The sequence below is a fragment of the Aythya marila genome (assembly GCF_965140915.1).
Source record: "Aythya marila genome assembly, chromosome: 26".
Classification (NCBI taxonomy): Eukaryota; Metazoa; Chordata; class Aves; order Anseriformes; family Anatidae; genus Aythya; species Aythya marila.
The window spans coordinates 5147557-5167173 of record NC_139067.1 but is presented as its reverse complement, the minus strand read 5'-3'; the positions used below and the strand labels follow the sequence as shown (position 1 = coordinate 5167173).

The 19617-nt window shown below is 46.9% G+C and overlaps 1 protein-coding gene across 10 annotated transcripts in view; it reads right to left on the bottom strand.

Annotated features, from left to right (window-relative positions):
- Positions 1 to 19282, bottom strand: part of AAK1 (AP2 associated kinase 1) — an 84456-nt gene extending 65174 nt beyond the window's left edge. For 3 of the 10 annotated variants that reach the window (XM_082779706.1, XM_082779705.1, XM_082779698.1), the window contains exons 1-2: positions 19049 to 19277; positions 18607 to 18930 (exon numbers count right to left, since the gene is read on the bottom strand). In XM_082779706.1, coding sequence (XP_082635832.1) covers positions 18607 to 18769 — 163 coding nt within the window. In that variant the 5' untranslated portion in view covers positions 18770 to 18930; positions 19049 to 19277. Of the gene's footprint in view, positions 1 to 18606; positions 18931 to 19048 lie in introns of all 10 variants that reach the window. The other 7 variants (XM_082779700.1, XM_082779699.1, XM_082779704.1 and 4 more) reach the window with 5 other exon arrangements.
- Between the last annotated feature and the right edge of the window lie 335 nt (positions 19283 to 19617).

Here is a 19617-nt window from a genome sequence, read left to right as displayed (position 1 = left end):
TCACATCCTGGTCTTTTACAGGACTAATGCAGGAGAGCCTAGGATTAACAAAAAAGGCAAAAAAAAAATAAAAATAGTACCTGAGCAAAGAACACGCAAGTCAGTATAAGAACACACGGGTTATGGCAGCAGTAGAAAGCAAAGGCATGCTTACACAGCTCACATCACAGACATCTGCCTTGCAGAAAAGAGCCCTTGGGGGCCATTTCCAGAAAGCAGATTTGCGCTGTAAGATTTGCTTTGGCACCTCCAGGTGTTCAACCAGAGAAAGGCCAGAAAAAAAACCCCTGACTACAGCCACTTGCAGTAAGGCAGTGACACCAGCCCGCTCCCCATCTCCTCCCAGCTGCTGCTGGGAAACTGCTGCTGGCACAGGCAGCAGCACATGGCTGTGGGCAGCATCAGCTGCTTGCTGCTGTCCCCAGGGTGCTCCTTTGTTTTTTCCTCCTCAAACAGCTGAGGACTTCGACGTCGCCCGGCTTCTAGCAACAGATTCGGGTACCAGCAGAGTTGGCAACATCAATCCTTTCAGACACAGGCCTTCCAGGGCACACCCTCAGAGCTAAGCTCCCTTCTTCTCTGCATACAATGCACTTCAGCAGGGTTTTTGCAGGAAAGTAGCATACCTGCTAAACAGACCTACACTGGCAACAAGACAGAACAACCCCCTGATATCCAATACACAGTTCAAGTCAATAGGATCAGCAGGTCCTATAAAAGACCTCCTGTTGTTCTGTCACCCTAGCTGGACTGGACCAGAAAACCCTCTCAACACCCCTTGGGTATGGCACAACATATTACTAACAGGAAGACACATTTGCAGAGGTTTCCTGGTTCTACCACATATCGCAAAGGGCCCTGACTCTAGACAAGAATCTAGTCTTAGAAGTGAACATTAAATCTGTTACTCACAAACTTTCTTCAGTCTGTTTTAAGATTAACCACAGATACAGTCCAATAGTGTTTCCTACACCCTCTGCTTTTCCAGGAGACAGTAGGAGTTAATTTACTACTATGAGTCTGCAGACAAAGGGCATTTCAGTTTTCCCTGCGTGAAAACTTCAGGCTTGTTGCAGTTAAGCAGATAACTGCAGGATCACTAGGGTGGCCTCAAATATTCTCTTTTTTATGGTCATCTCCACCTCAGCAGCATCCAAAACAGTGAGCACTTGAGGCCGTCAAACTTCTTTCTAGCGGTTTCACAGCTTTATGACTAACATAAGTTTGCATAAAAAAGAGGAGTTTATTCTTGCCCCAGTGAGAACCAGAGAAGTTGAATACAGGTAGGCCAACAATTACAAGATTAATGGACAAGGTAGGCTGTCACCAACTTTCACTTCACTGTCTCCAAATTGCAATAGGATCAGAGAATGGTTGGAAGGAACTTTAAAAGATCATTTAACTCCAAGCCCACTGCCATGGGCAGGAACATCTCCCACTAGATCAGGTTGTCCAAAGCCCCATCCAGCCTGGCCTTGAGCAATTCCAGGGATAGGGCATCCACAGCTTCTGTTACAGTGCCACAACCCTCATAGGACAGAATTTCTTCCTTATACCTAATCTAAACCTACTCCCCTTTATTTTCAAGCTATTACTCCTTCTCCTATCACCACAGTCCCTGACAAGAGTCCCTCCCCAGCCTTCCTGCAGCCCCCTTTAGGGGCCAGCAGGCCACTCTAAGGTCTCCCCAGAGCCTTCTCTTCTCCATGCTGGACAAGCCCATCTCCCTCAGCCTGTCTTCACAACAGAGGTGCTGCAGCCCCTCGATCATCCTCGTGGGCTCCTCTGGATTCCTTCTAATACTTCCATGTCCTTCTTGTGCTGGGGGCCTCGGAGCTCCAGGGGGGGGTCTCATGAGAGCAGCACAGAGAGGGACAATCCCCTTCATCCCTCCCCTGCTGCCCACACTGCTTTCGATGCAGCCCAGGACATGGCTGGCGTTGTGGGCTGCAAGTACACATTGCTGGTTCATGTAAAGCTTCTTGTCAACCAGCACCCCCAGGTCCTTCTACTTAGTGCTGCTCTCAATCCATTATCTACCCAGCCTGTGCTTGTACTTGGGAATGCCCAGGCCCAGATGCAGGACCTTGCACTTGGCCTTGTTGGACCTACCTCATGAAATTTGCACAGGCCCACCTCGAAGTCTGTCCAGGTTCCTCTGGATGACATCCCTTCCCTCCAGCGTGTCGACCGCACCACCCAGCTTGGTGTCATCGGCACAGTTGCTGAGGGTGCACTTAATTTCACTGTCCACATCACTGACAAAGATGTTACAGCACCAGTCACAATACCGACCCCTGAGGAACACCACTCATTACTGATCTTCACCTGAACATTGAGCTGTCAGCCACCACTCTTGGATTGCAACTCTCCAGCCAATTCCCTACCCACCAAATGGTTCATCCATCAAATCCATGCCTCTCCAATTTAGAGACAAGGATATCACGGGGGACAGTGCCAAATACTTTGCACAAGTCCAGGTATATTCTTCCAGTTGTTCTTCCTCTATCTACCAATGCTGTTACCCTGTCACAGAAGACCACCAGATTTGTCCGGCACGATGTGCCCTTAGTGAAGATATGCTGGCTGTCACCAATCACCTTCTTATTTTCCATGTGCCTTAGCCAAGTTTCCAGGAGGATCTGCTCCATGATCTTGCCAGTCACAGAGGTGAGACTGGCTGGCCTGTAGTTCCCTGTCCTTCCTTTCTTCCCTTTTTAAAATGGGCATTATGTTTCCCCTTGAAAGTTCAGCAGGAACTTCACCAGACTCCCACAACTTCTCAAATATGATGGATGGTGGCTTAGCAACTACATCCACCAGTTCCCTCAGGACCAAAGATGTATCTCATCAGGCCCCACTGATGTCTGCACCTTCAGGTTCCTTGGATGGTCTTGATCCTGATCTTCTCCTACACTGCGTAGTTCATCATTCTCCCAGTCCCTGCTCTTGCCTTCTGGGGCCTGGGCCATGTGGCTGGAGCTCTTGCTGGTAAAGACTTTGGCAAAAAAAAGTCAGTCTTCACTGACTTGTAATTTTTTCCACTTACCAAGATGCTGGTAAGTAACACAGGCCTGCCTCAGCAGAACAAGAAGGCCCTAGGTCGCCACACCACACCGGCACAGGATTGCACCCGACTCAGTCTCCTGCTTGGAGGCAGGGCTGGCAATGTCAACAGTCACTCCTGACCATCCATCTAACCCCCCTCTTTAACCACTCTATTTATACATTCTCTGCATGCTTCTGAGCAGTTATTCCTGGGGTGCTGTTACCATCACCACCAGGAAGTCTCACCAAGCTCTCCACTGACTTGATTTCAGCCCCTGCTTCTTACCCGACACTCCACAGATATTAACAACCTACTGCCAGCCTTTTCTCCAGGACACCTGCAAAGATGGAGGTATGGTACCCAGCAGGTCTCTTCTGGATTACCTAGCACGAAGACTAAAGACACGAAGCAGTGCTGGTTGTATTAATGCTCTCCTTTGTGTTTGTATTTTGATGGTTTATTACTACATGTTAAAGTGTCATTCATTGTGACACTTGGGGTTTGGAATTTAATTAATACCCATGACTCACTCCCTCACCCAGTTCCATAATCCTTTGGTTGCACTAGGGTGTTTACATGCTATTTTACATCCTTAAGTGAAGATACTTCACCCTCAGGTTGTGCACACAGAAAACACATAGCCTATCCTAGAGTCACAGGCTTGCATCATGTCTCAGGAGTACATGAATGTAATTGGTGTTTGTTTCCCATGATCCAGGCTACAAAATTAGGTTTCTCTTTACCTAGGCTAAGCTGCATCAACCAACTGCAAGCTCAAGCACAAAGTAGTGATAGGGTGTGCTCAGTTACCAGCTGAAACAGAACAGGCTGGCAGAGAAAAATTCACAACCCTACATTTGACTTGAACAATTTTCTTAAGGTGGCCATGAAAATAGAGGGGTGAAACACGGGACACCACACAGAAAACAGAACAAGCAGTAAGTAGTCTCTGTAGAACCAGGAAGACCAGGCTCCTTTAACTCCAAGCAGCACGCGTGTGCCTGTGTTTTAAACACCAGAGTTCAGTTCCGAACAAAAACAAAACAAAAACCCTTATCCACTGCCAACAGACTCTCCAGCTGAGAAAAGCAGATAATGCTAAACTAAACAGGTCTATTCTCAGCTGAGATTTTCTACCTCAAAGGAAATAACAAGCTTTAGTTTTTTTTGTTGTTGATGATGATGTTTGTTTGTTTATTAAAACAAAACAAAGAAAGTCCCTTGACTTATGCAAAAGCACAACCATGCTAAGTTTAAGGGACTGCTTCAACTGAAAAGGCCTGCCCCTGCCTCTCCTAGCTGCTTTTGGCTGGTGAGAATAGCATTTGGAACAAGCTATTAAGATGAACTCTATGTATTGGGAATATGGACCACTGGTCTCTGCATACTACTGTTGGGGTTCTCCTTCATCTCAAGGCCTCTAAAACACAGAGAACCAAGGCCCATCATCTCTGCAGGCCTAGTAGCTATGAAGTAAATGAGATGGTGGAAAAAGTAATGCAGGACCTTTCACACCCAGGAGCAGACCCTGTGAAGCTCCCCATGCTCCTTTCCAAGAGGAAAGATACAGCTCTGGGAGTTTAACCTTCGGATATTCATCTATACAGGAAAGCAGTCCTGGGACATCAAGGTAAATTCCCAGTTCACGTGGTTTATATTTATATCAACACCAGTTCTGAGCAGAGAAAGTCCTGAACTCACATTCAGTCTCGTGTTTCACACAGCCTGTGGCAGGCAGGAGAACTGCACATGCAGTGCTGGAACTCCAGGTCTCAAGGCTCAGGCATCAGGCTCTGCTCTCTTCCACCACTGATAAGCATTTCAAGCAGCAAGAAATACCCCACAAAGCTCACATTCCAGCTAGAAACAATTTGGTCTCTGCAAAGTAATGTTGCGCGTATTAGCAATACAGTCTGCATATTTTATTCAAACATTCAAAACAAGAGAAGCTTCCGCTGCTGGCCAGAGAGAATCTCTTCAGCAGCTTCATGCTAAGCAAGTTCACTGGACTTGGAGAGCCCAGCATCTGCATCAGCTTTGTGTCAGGTACACAGTGGAACTACTGCACGGCTGATGCAGTGGGTGGGGGAAAGGGGGAAAAAAAGAAGCAACAATCCCTCCAGTGTCATGCACATCCATTAGACAACAGGCACCAGCAAGGCAAAGAACTGCAAAGCCCAAGGTGTGCAGCCAGAGCCCCGTAATTTAAAGATTCCTCTCATTGCCCAGGACAGCAGTAGCTCTCTCAGCTCCAGCTGCAGCGTTACTTAACATCTAGTCTTTAAATACCACCAGACAAACTTTAATAGAGCATCTAACATATTTAACGTAGCAAAGGACTTCTCCCAAGGTAAAACAAAGGCTTAAGCTCATGTAGAGCTGATGGGCCAGATTCTCAGCAAGAGTGAAGCAGAGACTTAGTTAGCCCTACATAGACTTACCATAGCTGAGAATCCTAATGTGATTATCCAATATTACCAACATAATTACAGGGCTCTCGCTTAGTGTCATTGCTGCAATAACTAGGCCATGACAAGGCAGATTTAGATTTACAGGCTCCACCCTCTTTCTGGGTGCTTTTTACGTAGAATGTCATAGTTAATGTTCGCGTGGCAGTCACGGTCAGGAGTGTCTACCCTAAATTGTGCAGAATGATACAACCAAAAACGTTACCCACTGCAGAACAGAAGCACGGTCTTTACCTCTCCTAAGTTTAGGAAAATATGACTGGTTCTCTAGGGTTTGTTGGGAATTTTAGGGTGAACAATTATCTTTAACATAAACAGCCACAAAACATTTAAATTGCAGGCATTTTCGGTGTGTTGATGACATGGAAAAAGCTAAAGTGCCTCTCCCTCACTTTTCCAGGGTTTATTTTGATGGGCCTGATTTAAAACAGATGAACTTAATTTCTCCACATTTTCAGGGCCGTATCTCGTGACAGGTCTTCAAGATCTACCCCTCTCCCTGAGATGACACTCCCTCGGCTCCTGGCAGCTCTATGGAGAAGGTGAGAAAAGGAACCTGTAAGTCACAAGGCAGCAGAGAAAGGAGGGAAGGGAATGGTGGGAAATAGGAAAGGAAATTAATCTGTTATCAAGCCTGAAATAATCACTGGGCAAGAATCATCCTGTACATTAAACGTACTTTTAAAAAGTTCTAGTCCAAGGGCTACAACAGCTTCTCACACTACCCATCCTCCAAGAATATAGCTCTCAGCCTGAACACCCTGATTTAGGGGTATTAAATCTAATGAAATTGCTGTTATAAATATTTGTAACAAATAGCCCACTAAAGGCTACAGAATTGCATTAGGCTTCAAAACAGGAAGCAAGTTTAGATATTCATGTGGGTAGATTAGCTAGGCATGTGCTCTGCTTTACAGTCTTGTGCTTCCATTTGATTCCTCCCTGATGGGCAGACTTGGAAACTCGAAGCTGACGGAGCAGTGTTTTATTACTGTGCAGCAAGGTACACTGCCTCCAAGTAGGTTACTCAGCAAGACAGATTCAGCTCCCACTATTGCAACAACTGGTGAACTTCCACTGTAAGACATAAATAGATAAATAAAAATTAACATGTCTTGAATAACTCGCATCTTTAAAAAAACAACAACATTTGTTATCAGTCAGCTCTCTAAAAAGCACGTTTCAGCTGCTATTATTCCAAGCAGCTGCTAACAACATCTGAGACCTCGTTCACCTCCAAGTGAAATTAGCAATGGCATAAACATGCAGCAGAGCATGACTTTCTGAGTAAACATGACTCGAACCACAAAACCAGCAAGAGGCTGCTGCAACTGCATGCAGTTGAAAAACTGCACTGGAAGAGGCAAAGAAGTAGAGAATTGCACTGACAGGGCTGGAGAGAAAAACAACACTAGCTGAGCAGAGAGCAGGTCTGTAGCCATAGCGGAATGAGAAACCAAGACTGGCTAGGGCAGAGACTTTTTTTTTTTTTTTTAAACTGGACTTGCTTGCAGGGGCCAACCAGATTGGGCTTACTGGAGCCCTTAAGTGCTATGGAAACAGCAAGTGCCATTTGAGAAGCGATTATGCAAGGTTCCAAAGAGAGCTCATGGCAACAGACAAGTTAGACATTTAGGAATTTTGATTACTATGGTAGCACCCAGACATCTCTACTGAGCAAAACAGCATTAAAAGCATTAAAAGACAAGAGATACCCTAATGCATACATTCTAGGAAACACTCCAGCTTACAGCCCATGTGGTACTATAAGGCCTCCACAACAGCATACGCAGGTTTGTTTTAAACAAGTTTCTTCCACTTAAACCCAGGAATCCAGACTTCAACCTTTTTAGTTCTCCAGTATGACTATAGGTATACTCATGAGCCATAGAAGTGCCACCTCACTGTGTAACACAAAACCACCAGTTAAGGACTACGTAACACTTCTCTGCAAGAGAATATGCTAATCAAACCCTGAAGACAGCAATGAACTTTTCAACTCCTCAGTACATGCCAAGGATGGAGAGAGGTATCTACTATCAGGCCAGACAGCTCTCAGGGAATTCAAACCACCAGTTAGTCAGGAGCATACCGTATTTATCATTCAGCCAAGGGAGAGGAGGAAAAAGAGAACAAACAAACAAACAACACACATTTAAAAGTCACCCCTACATGCAGCAGGGCTTCGAGTTTTTCCACATATACATCGGTGAGGAAGGAAAGATATGAATAGGCACATGCCTGGCTGTTCATTTGTCAGATGTCCAGAACAGGAAAGGGTTGCAGGGGTCCAAAACTGCAGTCTTGTGACTGTTACTCATAAATCCCATAATATTAGGGGTTGAATTCATCAGCTCTAATGAAATTATATAACTGCTTGAGAAGCCCAACTTAGATATTATATAGTGGCATAGACATTTCTAGCCTGCTCGGTGACAAAAAAGCTTCAAAGGTACAAAGTGCTTCTTATGTTGTTAAATTTTAAAACAAAAGCAAAAGGTAGAAAATCACCATCTGTCCCACTCCAAAAATAGCATCATTTTAATTTAAAAAAATCCAATACATGTTTAATCCTGTCACATGTTCTGTTGAATGCTATGTGAGCAAGGTTGAGTTTGTGCGCTTCATGTGGTCTCTGAATAACAACAGATCATTAGAAGATACTGTGCATTAATTATCACGTCATGATCTGCTGTAAGATTACTGCTGCTGGCACCTAGAGATGCTGCTTTCTGAACATGACTCCTAAAAAGTGGCACACAAGCTTGTTTCTGTACCAAACAAAAATGCTGAGCCTCAGCAGGCACAAGCGAGGGCAGCCAGGCACCTCCCAGGAGCACGGACGGTCTTTGTTCTGTGTCTGCAGCATGTCACACCAGGCCCTAATCCATGATAAAAATTCCTCAATTCTATGCAGTCATGAATATTAACGACACTGTGGTTAAAGAACCAGACAAGGAGTTACATTTGCATTTAATACAAGGCTTTGTCACTGCTTGCCTGTGTAGCCCTTATCAAATCAATACGTCTTCATGGGCTTCAGTTTCTCATTTGTAAAATACTTTGTTAAACCTTTCTTCTATCATCTGTTTGTCTACTTTGCAGAGAAGAGAAGGGGAACAACCATGCACAGAACCACAGGTTGAATGATACCTAGTACACGGAGACCCTTACATTCTCTGAAGAGCAGAGAGCACAACAGTTCAAACCACAACTGGTAATCAGGTAGAGAAACGGAAAGGTACATTCATGTATTAATCATCTACCTGTAAGAACACCTCCTATGGTAAAAGCCACACGTAAAGGCCAAAAGAAGGCTCTGACTTCCAGGAAAATGCACTCAAGGCACCCCAGTACCAAGTCTGACCCAAGCCTGTACTGTCCCTTCCCTTTCTCTCTGCCGTACTGCCTCTCCTTTACCCTTTGCTATTCCACACTCCACACACCAGTGCTCTGTGATGCACTTTAATTCCCCTCACAAGCACAACCAAAGAAGAGAGCAGGATCACACCAGCTGACAACTGGGTCTGGCTTCTTGTGTCATCTTACACGTGTCTGAATTCACTTATTCGTAACAGGGCCGTCATGAATACGCAGCCACTAATGAGAGCGGGTCAGAACACCCAACTTTGCAAGATGAGCTTGCTGAAATTTCTGGCAGTATGCAGTGCACATCAGCTGGTCTCTGGACCACCTACTCCCCAACATGGTTACGAGCATCCTGCTGACACTGCCTGCACCACAAGGTGGGAACTATGTCACGCAGGCATCAGATGAGTATGGCAGACACCTCTCAAGCATGTACATTACCTAATGGAACATTTGCAGAACACTAGTCAAAGCAACAGGGATCCTACATGGAAAGAATATTTCTCTCCCAGCCACTGAACCATCCTGTATCTCTGCCCTTAACCCAAATCTCTCCCCAGAAACATCCCACTGCCTCTTCCCTCCACCCAACAGCTCTTGTCTATTTGTGCTGAATCTCACAGTGCCATTTGTTATTCACTCTCTGCATGCCCTGCTTATGCCTAACAAGATGTGCTACGATATCCAGCTGAAAAAGAAAGGCAAGGGTGTTAATGTGCAAGTGTATACATATGTACTGAGTTTACATGGACAGGTTCTGGTAGCAGGGTGCTGCAGGGGTGTCCTCTGTGATGAGAATACAGCAGCTGCCCCATGTTAGATACAGGCTGGTTCCAGAGTGCTCCAAAGAGACCCACTGCTGCCCAGAGCTGAGCCAAAAAGCGATGGTGGCAGCGCCTTCGTGAGAGCCTCTGTAAGAAAGGGAAAAAAACTGCTGAACAAGAGCAGCTGGAACAGGGAGGAGTGAGAAAGCTCTCTGCAGCCACCAAGGTCTGTGCAGAAGGAGCGCAGGAGGTGCTCCAGGCACCAGAGCAGAAGTCCCCTGTGGCAAGGCCCCTGGTGGAGCAGGCTGTCTCCCTGCAGCCCATGGGTCCCACATGGAGCAGATCTCCACACTGCAGCCCGTGGAGGAGCCCACAGCGGAGCAGGTGGGTGTGCCCCGAAGGAAGCTGCGGCCTGGGGAGAACCCCCCACAGGAGCAGTCCCTAGGATGGACTGCATGCTGTAGACAGGAGACCACACAGGTGACCCAGCAGGAACTGCTGCCCCTTGAGGGACCCAGGTTGGAGCAGTGTGCTCCTGATGGATGGACCCTGTGGCACAGACCTCTATTTGGATCAGTTTTTGAAGAGCTGTTGCCTGCAGAAAGCCTGCACAGGATCAGTTTGGGAAGGACTGTAACCTGTGGGACGGACTCCAGTTTGGAACAGGGGCAGAGAGTGACCCAGAAGGAACAGCAAAGATGAAGTGTTAGGAACGGACTACAGCCCCCAGTCCCTGTTCCCCTGCACTGCTCAGGGGGAGGACATAGAAGATGGTGGATGGGGAGAAGGTGTTTTTAGTTTGCTTGTAATTTCTCACTGCTGTAGCTTGTTAATAATAAGTAATAAATTTTAATAATTTTCCTATGCTGAGTTTGTTTTGCCTGTGATGATAATTCTGGAATGCTCTCCCTGTCCTTATCTCAACCCTCGAGCCCTCTCCAACATATTTTCTCCCACTTTCCCTTCCAGGAGGGAGATTGAGAGAGAGGTTGTGGTGGAAAGCAGGTAGAACCACCACAGCACACATACATGCTTTCACATATGCTTCTCATAACTTAAAAGGATATTTAGTAACTTTGTGAAAGATATACTGACTTACACATTCCCTGGTATTAAATACTTCCTGCCACAGATCATGAGGAGAGTTATCAGGCCACAGCCCCAGAGTCAACAGCAGCCACAAAAGCCTTCACATGAAGGCACTGCAGTTATAAGGCAGGGATTTCCTATCCATTCCCCCCACTCCTTTAAAGCAGCAACAAAACAATGTATGAAGTCTTTATTACTGAAGTACTTTACAAGTCAGAGGCAATTAATCCTTCAGAGGGTCATGACAGGTAACTAAAGCATCACTGACTTTGCAGGTAGGCCACGCAGTGAAGGCACATGAAGCAATAGGCCCATACCTTCATGCACTTCTCAGAAGCACAGAACAGCCAAGGTTGGAAGGGACCTCTGAAGATCAACTAGTCCAACCCCCCTGCCGGCAGGATCATCTAGAGCACATTGCACAGGATGGCATCCAGGCAGGTTTTGAATGTCTCCAGAGAAGGAGACTCCACAGCCTCTCTGGGCAGCCTGTCCCAGAGCACTGTCCCAGTAAAGAAGTGCCCTCTCATACTGAGCTGGAACCTCCTGTGCTTCAGTTTGTGCCTGTTGCCTCTCGTCCTGTCGCTGGGCACAACTGAAAAGAGACCAGTTCCGCTCTCTCAACACCCTCCCCTCAGATACGTATATACATTGATGAGGTCTCCCCGCACCTTCTCTTTTCCAGGCTAAACAGGCCCAGTTCTCTCAGCCTGTCCTCGTACAACAGGTGCTCCAGTCCTCTCATCATCTTAGTAGCCCTCCTCTGGGCAAGCCCTTATTCTCACAAGCCCTCATTACTTCTGTTCATTTTTAAGTATTACACTTCAAAAGCCTGAGATTGATATCACTCTCATTCCCACATCTTAACAGCTTCCATGTGCAAGCCAGGATGGCAATAAAGCCACCAAAATGGGTACACCATATCAAACCAAAGGTTCATTTTGCTCATCCTGACACTTTGAACATCAGCTGACATTCAGGGAACACCTACACACACCACACCATGTCACACTTTGCACGGGGCATTCTGCACTTCTTTAAGGGACAAGCTTTGACTTTATTTTACTGCCATCATTTGAGTTGTGCAGCAAAGCGGACATCAACTTTGCAAGAATCGCTTATCTTACAGAAGTAAAGCAGACAAGCTAAAGTTTCAGGGTCTGAATAACAGCTGTGCATTTATATACCTTCATAAAACCGTTTATTTTACTATCACACCTTCCAGAGTAGCATGCTAGATGGCATTTTTAAATGCACACAGGCAGATTTTGGTGTCTCTTCCTTTTTGCAGCCCTACGAACATCAAATAAGAGATAAAATCTGCGTGTTCCTAACAGCAAAAAAATCAAAAACAGATCTACCTGTCCTTTTCATAGCACCAGCATCTGGCTCAACACTAAGGTGGATATTTAGGTATGCAAAGTCTCTGCTCAGGGAACCCAGCTGCTGGTGGCTTTTTTGTTTGTTTGTTTATTTTAATCTATGAGATCACCCATCACTGGTACGTAATTTGTTTCTGCAAAGTCATGAAGCAAACCAGATGCAATGAGACTCTGTTCCAAAAAAGTCTTTAATCGAATCCTGTGACACATGGCCTGGGGTCCTGATGTCAGTATGGGTTCTGCCACAGAGCAAGCATAAATTTATGCCCAAATCACATGTGCCAAGAGCACACCCATCGAAAACAGACAGAGGCAGCACTTGAGAGAAAACACAGACTGCAATTAAAGCACTCAATCTGGAAGGCCAGAGATCAGTTCCTGACTTGGCCACGCATACTCTGCATTGCTTCACCTTCATATCTCAGTATAATACTTCCCAGCAGCCCTGAAAGGAATGGAAGGACATTTTTGAAGGCTGTGCCAGAGCTCAGATACTTTGGCAACAGTCTGACAAGAGATCCTAATATTAGAGGAGCTGTGGCAGCTCTCCTCTGCTTTCATTTTTGCTTGGGCAGACATTGACAGGACAAGGGGGGATGGATTTAAACTAAAAGAGGGAAGATCTTGATCGGACATAAGGAAGAAACTCTTCACTCAGAAAGTGGTGAAGCACTGGAACAGGCTGCCCAGAGGAGCTGGGGATGCCCCATCACTGGAGGTGTTGGAGGCCAGGTTGTAGAAGGCCTTGGGCAACTTATCTAGCGGGTGACATCCCTGCCAATGGCTGGGAGGTTGGAACTAGATGGTTTGCAAGGTCCCTTCCAAGCAATCGTTCTATGTGATTCTACCATTCGTTCTACTGCATCGTATTATAGACAGCTATCAATAACCTTCACTTCACTAAGCAGCAATTCCTGTACCTCCCACAAGAGGAAAAAAGGAAAGTTGCCATAATGACAGAAATCCAGAAATGAGAGAAAATACCTTGCAACTGTGTTGCAGTTAGGCCTTTCCACCTCTCTTCCTTGTACTTCTAAATTGCTGGCAGCATTGTTCCTATTACCAAAGAAGTACAGCAGCCAGGATTTGATCTAATATCTTATTGCCACAGAGACATCCCTCTCTTACCCCCATCCAAGAATGAGGAATGGAGGAATCCTTTCCCAGGAAACTTATTTCTTCAGTTACCCCTCACTATCAAAAGAGAGTTCTATAAACCCAGCTTGCTTATGACATGTTTCTCCTCAGAGACTTCCTGTTCCCTTCCACATGGGAAACACAAGTAAACAGTATAAACCCAGCCAAATCTGTTGTGGCTTTCCAGAAGAGCAGCAGCAAGTCCTGCAGCTGGCAAGCTGCTGTTCCAATGGGTACAATCTCTCTGATGCTTCGTTTTCACTGAAAAAAAAAAAAAAATCTTCAAAGGAAGCAGCTTCCATTCTTAACACAAGCATGCAGCACCTAATCAGTTCTGCCCCCTATTAGGGATGATTAATGCAGGTGTGTGAGCTTGAAAGGCAGCAAGTGCTAAACCCAAAGTGGATTCCAGCTTGTCTTCAGCACATTTATAACCTACCACCTGCTCTCTTCAACTATCGATGGCTCCAGGACAAAAGGGAAGAAGGCCTGTACATAATAAAAACATTATGGGAGTACCTATTCTTCTTGGATCCAAACTATCACTGCTGGGGTTGCGAGCAGAGGTTAGTAGCCACTTCAGATACAGCTACCAGAACTCTTCTGCAAGATCCCAGTTGCATAGTTTAAGCTTTTATTTTCACCCCACCAGAACCCCAAATCTAAGCTGTCCCCTATTTGACCATCTCATAAGGCTGTTGCAGGAAACCTTCAATTAGAAACTCATTTTTTTCCACGGAAAACCTTCCAGAGAAGAAGACTGAAGGAAACCTGACTCCCATAACTGTGCTGGTCTAACACAGCCAGTACACATGATTTTAGCTAATAGAGCTGCTATCTAAGACACTAGCCATCCCTGTACATAATCCCAGACCCTTTCACAGGTGTGTTGCATAAAACCTAGAAATGAACACAGACAATGCAAGTTTCTAGGCTGTACAACTTTTTACACAGTTAAATCCACTCACTTTCTTTTTCTTCCTGGTTAAAGCTAAGGACATAGCACGCACTCCGCCCCTAGCAAAAGCTGTGCTGATAAAGCACCAAAGCACTTGGGATACCTTGATATTTACCCAGCAACTCACTTTGGATTCTTCATCAGTTTGCCTGGCTTGCTCTCTCTCAAAAAAAATAAAAAAATAATTACTAGGAGATAGCAGGACCAACACCATATCTACCAGTGCAGAGCACAGCATACATGCCCTGCTTCATGAGGTATACAGGAAGAGCAAGGGAAAACAAAGCATCCCATTCCAAGAGAGTAATATGAATAGAATAGTTAATTCCTAATCCAAATGTCAGTGGTCAGCTGACTAGTAGTTGGCACTTGGCAGAAAATAGAAAGCAGTAACTGACAAAACACACTTCGCAAGTGATGCCTTGAACCCAACCACAGAGGAATTGGGTTGAGGCTCACATAAATTTGCAAAATTTTTCTTGGATGGAGCTTGTTTGAAAGTCGAAGTTATTTCAGAAGAAGTTCACATGTAATTTTAAAGGATGTCACTGACTTCATGTTATGTTATGATGCACACCACAAGAAGTTCAGGGAAAGGGTGTACTGGGTGTAAGGCAGGCAGCAGCCAGCAGAAGCCCTCTGCAGTTAGCCCAGGCACACAAAATAGGCAGCTCCTGGGATCACCTTCCCCCATCAGACATAGCTCATGCATTCACAGCCTTACCAAGCTCTTCATGCACACTTCGGTCTCCAGACCTGCTAAATCAGGCCACAATGAAACCTTCATAATTTCTTTAAAACAAAGTAAAAAATACAGCTGACAAATTTAAGTTTATTTTACATTGGTTTGTAGTATCCACCACTGAATGCTTTGAAACATACATTAGCTAGCAGCACACACTCACAAGTATCTGAAAAAAAAAAAAAAAAAATCTGTCAATGCTTACATACCTTGGATCAATTCAGCACTCTGCTACAATCTTACAGGTATGCAAAGCAATGCAAGAACACAGACCCCCAAAACAGGACACTCAATCTCCACTGCACTCGTTTAGGCTCAGATAAGCATACATGGCTTATGGTACTCCTGCCACATGTGCACATCCCACAGACTCCTAGATTTCTGATCTCTGACATCCTTTTAAATGTTTCCACTGCCCTGGTCCCCACTCATTATAGACACACTCCTCCTCCTAGCTCCAGTGTGCTGTTTTTTGTTTTGTTTTTTAAACACAGGCAGAAACAAAAAGCAGAAACCAACACGATCACAGTGTTCTGGATTCTTTTCATAAAGAAAACAGCAAGATAGTAGCCTGATGCACCCACATACTCAAACGCCTCCTGGGCATTCACCTCAGGTCTGGGTGAAACACAAGTCACATTAAAATCAGTAATAACCCCTTCAACTCCTCTGCAGCACCATGCTTATGTTGTCTATTGCCTTTAACCACGGCCTTGCAGATCTCCAAGGCCAGCTAGTACTGACCTCCCACAGCAGTTAATCCTCATAAAAACTTTGACAGTAATTTTTCAAGAGATTATTCATACTATTATGTGGATTAAAGGAATACAACTACAGAGACTCAACCAAGAATCACCTACTGCAATGCACTGCAAGAGAGTTTATATAGATAGATAGTATTATAACACAACAAACAATTGCTCAAGTTCCTTTTATATTATTCTCATCCAGTTCCTTCCAGAAGGAAGGTCCTTGAGTTGTTCCTCACCACCCAGGAAAGCAAGCATCCAGACAACTATTTTAAGGGGTGGGGTGGGTGCACCTAACTGCATCGGATATTTTGAGGAATCTACGCAAGAGACTACGAACACATGGAGACATCTGTCATCTGGCACACATCACAGTGCCTGCATTAAGACGCCCATCCTGGGCCTGGGAGCAGTCTTCTTCAGCAGGGTTGCTCAGCACAATTGAGGACGACTGGTCACAGCTTTGACATATTGAGGTAAATACCAACACTTTCATTCCGAAAGTTCTGATTCAGCCAGTTCATTAGCTTGTTACTTGCTCTCCCCCATACCATCCAACACTATGTCATAGAATCCTTCTTTTAATCCATTTCTACATCTCATTTACTCTCTATACTTCACACACTGCACCAGAACACAGGCCCATCCTCTCCCTTCTAAAACACCAGTGATGAAGGATATGTCTTTCCCAGGTAGTACACTCCTCCTTGGAAGTGCTTCCCAAGAGACTTTTCCTTTTAGCAGAAATAGCCAAGACCTCACAAGTTGCCTTTTCAATCCTGCTGAACCACCAGAATTCACTGCACATACAGAACAGTTTTCCAACCAAGGATACAGGCCTCAACAGTCCAGGGGCCTGGTTGTGTGAGAGATCCCTGGATCTCTAGCTGAGTCAATGAAAGTTATTTTTTCCTTCTCTTTTTTAACAAGCACTTGGGGAACACAGACAGCTATACCATAAGGCAAGAGGTATGCAAAGCTACAGCACTTACAACCCATGTTGACTCCTGAGATAACCTATGAAGGAAATGGAACTTGCCCCTCCATTTCCTTCAAAAGGTGACAACCTGCAAACCTATTAGTCACCTTGCTCTTGTCTCCTTGGAGGCTTCATTCACCACTCAAAGGGATTTTGGACTGCCTGTACCAGGAGTCTCACTGCGAGGAAAATAACTGCTTAGCACATTTCACAGAGTCTTTTGCCTTATAGCATGGTCAGGAAAGGAGAACTTAACATCCATTTTACAGGACTGCTGCTCCTTGTTCAGCGTGCACAAGCAGATCCAGTCGCTGTAGTCAACGCTAGGCCATGCTCTATCCCAGAGGCCAGGCAGGTCCACAGGAGTCACAGCAAGAAGCCCTCGCAGGCACAGAGGGCTGGCACATCCACACCGCAGCCCTTTGCCCACAAAATCTGTGCCACCCCTCCAGCACCTCTGCTGGCTGTGGTTTGGGCGTGCCAGGCAGGAGAGAGCCCAGTGACATACACAGACACCTCCTGGTGCCATCAGCACCCAGGCAGAACCTGCCAACAGATTATTCATCAGCAAAAAAAAAAAAAAAAGTCTCCGCTTTCCCATGTTATCAGGATAAGGCCAGACTGCATTAAAAAAAGAAAAACAAACAAACAAACAAACAACACAGACTGAGAGCATCTCAGGTTTAGCTTGTCTAGCTCCTAAACTCCTAAGGCCTTACAAGTATCAGCCAAGGTAAATCCATATTGCAAATTTCAAGTCAGGAAAAAAAAAAAAATAAATCACTGTAATTATTCATTGAAGGGCTGTTTTTGATGCTCCCCTCAGCTCAGCATGCATCAAAACCTATCTGAAAGACAGTTACAGATCTATTTCCTTCTACACTGAGGTGACTTTTTCACAAACCTGAACACATACAGCATACATTGAGTTCCTTTTCCATTTTAGAGTTCTTTCTGTAAAAGCCAACACAAGTCCTCCCACTCAGCTCTCATAGAACAGCTACCCTCTCCTTCACAATTACAAGATCAAAACAAAACAGGTTTTGAGTGAAATTGCAAAGGATGCTGTACAATAGATGGACCAGGAACAGGTCTACAGAGGCCAACATTTTTCTGAAGGTCGAGGCTAAGGTTACCAGCCAGAGACATTAATAAGATTCCCTGTAGTCCAAACAAATTAAATGTAAAATGACAGTTAAAGCAGTAGTGCTGATTACAAATAAACAAATATTAATAATACCACCAGCTTGTTGCACAGCAAGGACTGTGCACATAAGAGTTTTATAATTCATACTATTCGTTTTTAGTTCTGTAATTTTTTTTTTTTTTAAATGCAGTTGGGATTACCATTTCCCCTACAGAAACCCCACACGAACAGCAATCCCTCATCCCAGATCACAGCTAGCTCTACTCAACGTATGCGCTTGCCAAATATATACAAGGAATTTACTCCAGGGTATTTTTCCTACCTGCTTAAGGTAGGAATGAAGGGGCTTGGTTGAAGAAAGTTAGAGGGAAGACCACTGCTTTACTTACAGTACCTTGCTCTCCACCAGAGACTTGGGAAAAAAAAAAAAAAAGCCTCACAGTTTCAAGGTGGGAAACCATTAACTCCTGAAGTCTCTGCAGTTCCTAAAACATTAAAAAACAAACAAACAAACAAAAAAAAAAAAACACAAACAACGAACAACTAGAAGTCCAGCAAACGCACACAGGACTTATGCATGGGAAGACCAGAAACGCCAGCTGCAGATGCCACCGGCCCGCACGCCTGTCAAGGACAATCAAATACGAGGGGAGACGAGGACGGAGGGGGAGGTGGGGTGCCAGGAAAGGCCGAAGCCTTCCCGGCTCTGCGAGGCAGAGAGGGAGGGCCGAGAGGCGCGGCAGGGCGCTCTGCAGAGGGCACCGGGCTCCTACCTTCGGCCAGCACCTCGTCCACCGTCACCTGGTGGCGGCCGATGCTGAACACCCTGCCGATGTACCCGCTGCCTGGGCCTCCGCTGCCGCCGCCGCCGCCGCTGGTGCCCGACCCGGGGCCAGAGCCGCCCTGCTCCCGACGCGAGTCGAAAAACTTCTTCATCTCTCGGGAGGCAGCAGCCGCCTGGGAAGGGGGGCGATGCTCTCCTCAGGGTCCCGCGCCCCCTCCTTATTTTTTTTATTTTTCGCTCCTGGAGCCCGGCCGCGGGGCTCCGGGGCCGCTGGCCTTGCGGGGCCGAGCGCCGTCCTCCGGAGGAGTCACACCTGCAAAACCAGGGGGTGGGGGGAAAGGGGGGGGGGGCGGGACACGGGCGTTATCCCCACGGCCCGGCCCGGCGCCCCGCCGCCCCCGGCTGCCAGAGCCGCCCCCCCCCCGCGGTACCTCTTTGCGGGCGAGGGGCGCCCCCATGCACCCCGCAGCGCCGGCCGGCCGGCCTGCCGCAGCCCAGCGGCTCCCCGCGGGGCGGCTCACGGCGGGGGCCGCCTGCCGGCAGGGCCCGGGACCCGCATCGCTGCCTGGCGGAGCTCCCGGCGGCCACCGAGCCCGTCAGGGGCCGACCCCGCCGCAACCGCCCCCCGCCGGCCCCATCCGCGCAGGAAATGGGCCGTCACAGGAAGTCCCGGCCGCCAGCGGGAGCACCGCCCCCGCCAGCACAGCGGGCCCGGCCCGGCCCGGTACGGTACGGTACGGTACGGCCCGGCCCGGCTCCGCCGCCCTCCCCCTCCCGCGCGGCCTCCGCCGTCGTCCCCGTAGCGCGGCGGAGGACGAGGGGCCCTTCAGCTGGGGAGGGGGCAGCTGTAATGGCCGCGGCCCGCGCCGCCGCGCGGCATCTTGGGAGTCGTAGTTCCAGCGGGAGCCTCCTTGGCCCTCCCCGCCGCGGCGGGGACTACAACTCCCGACAGGCGCTGGCCGGGGGCGGGGTGTCATGGTTGTGTGGGTCCGCGAGGGAG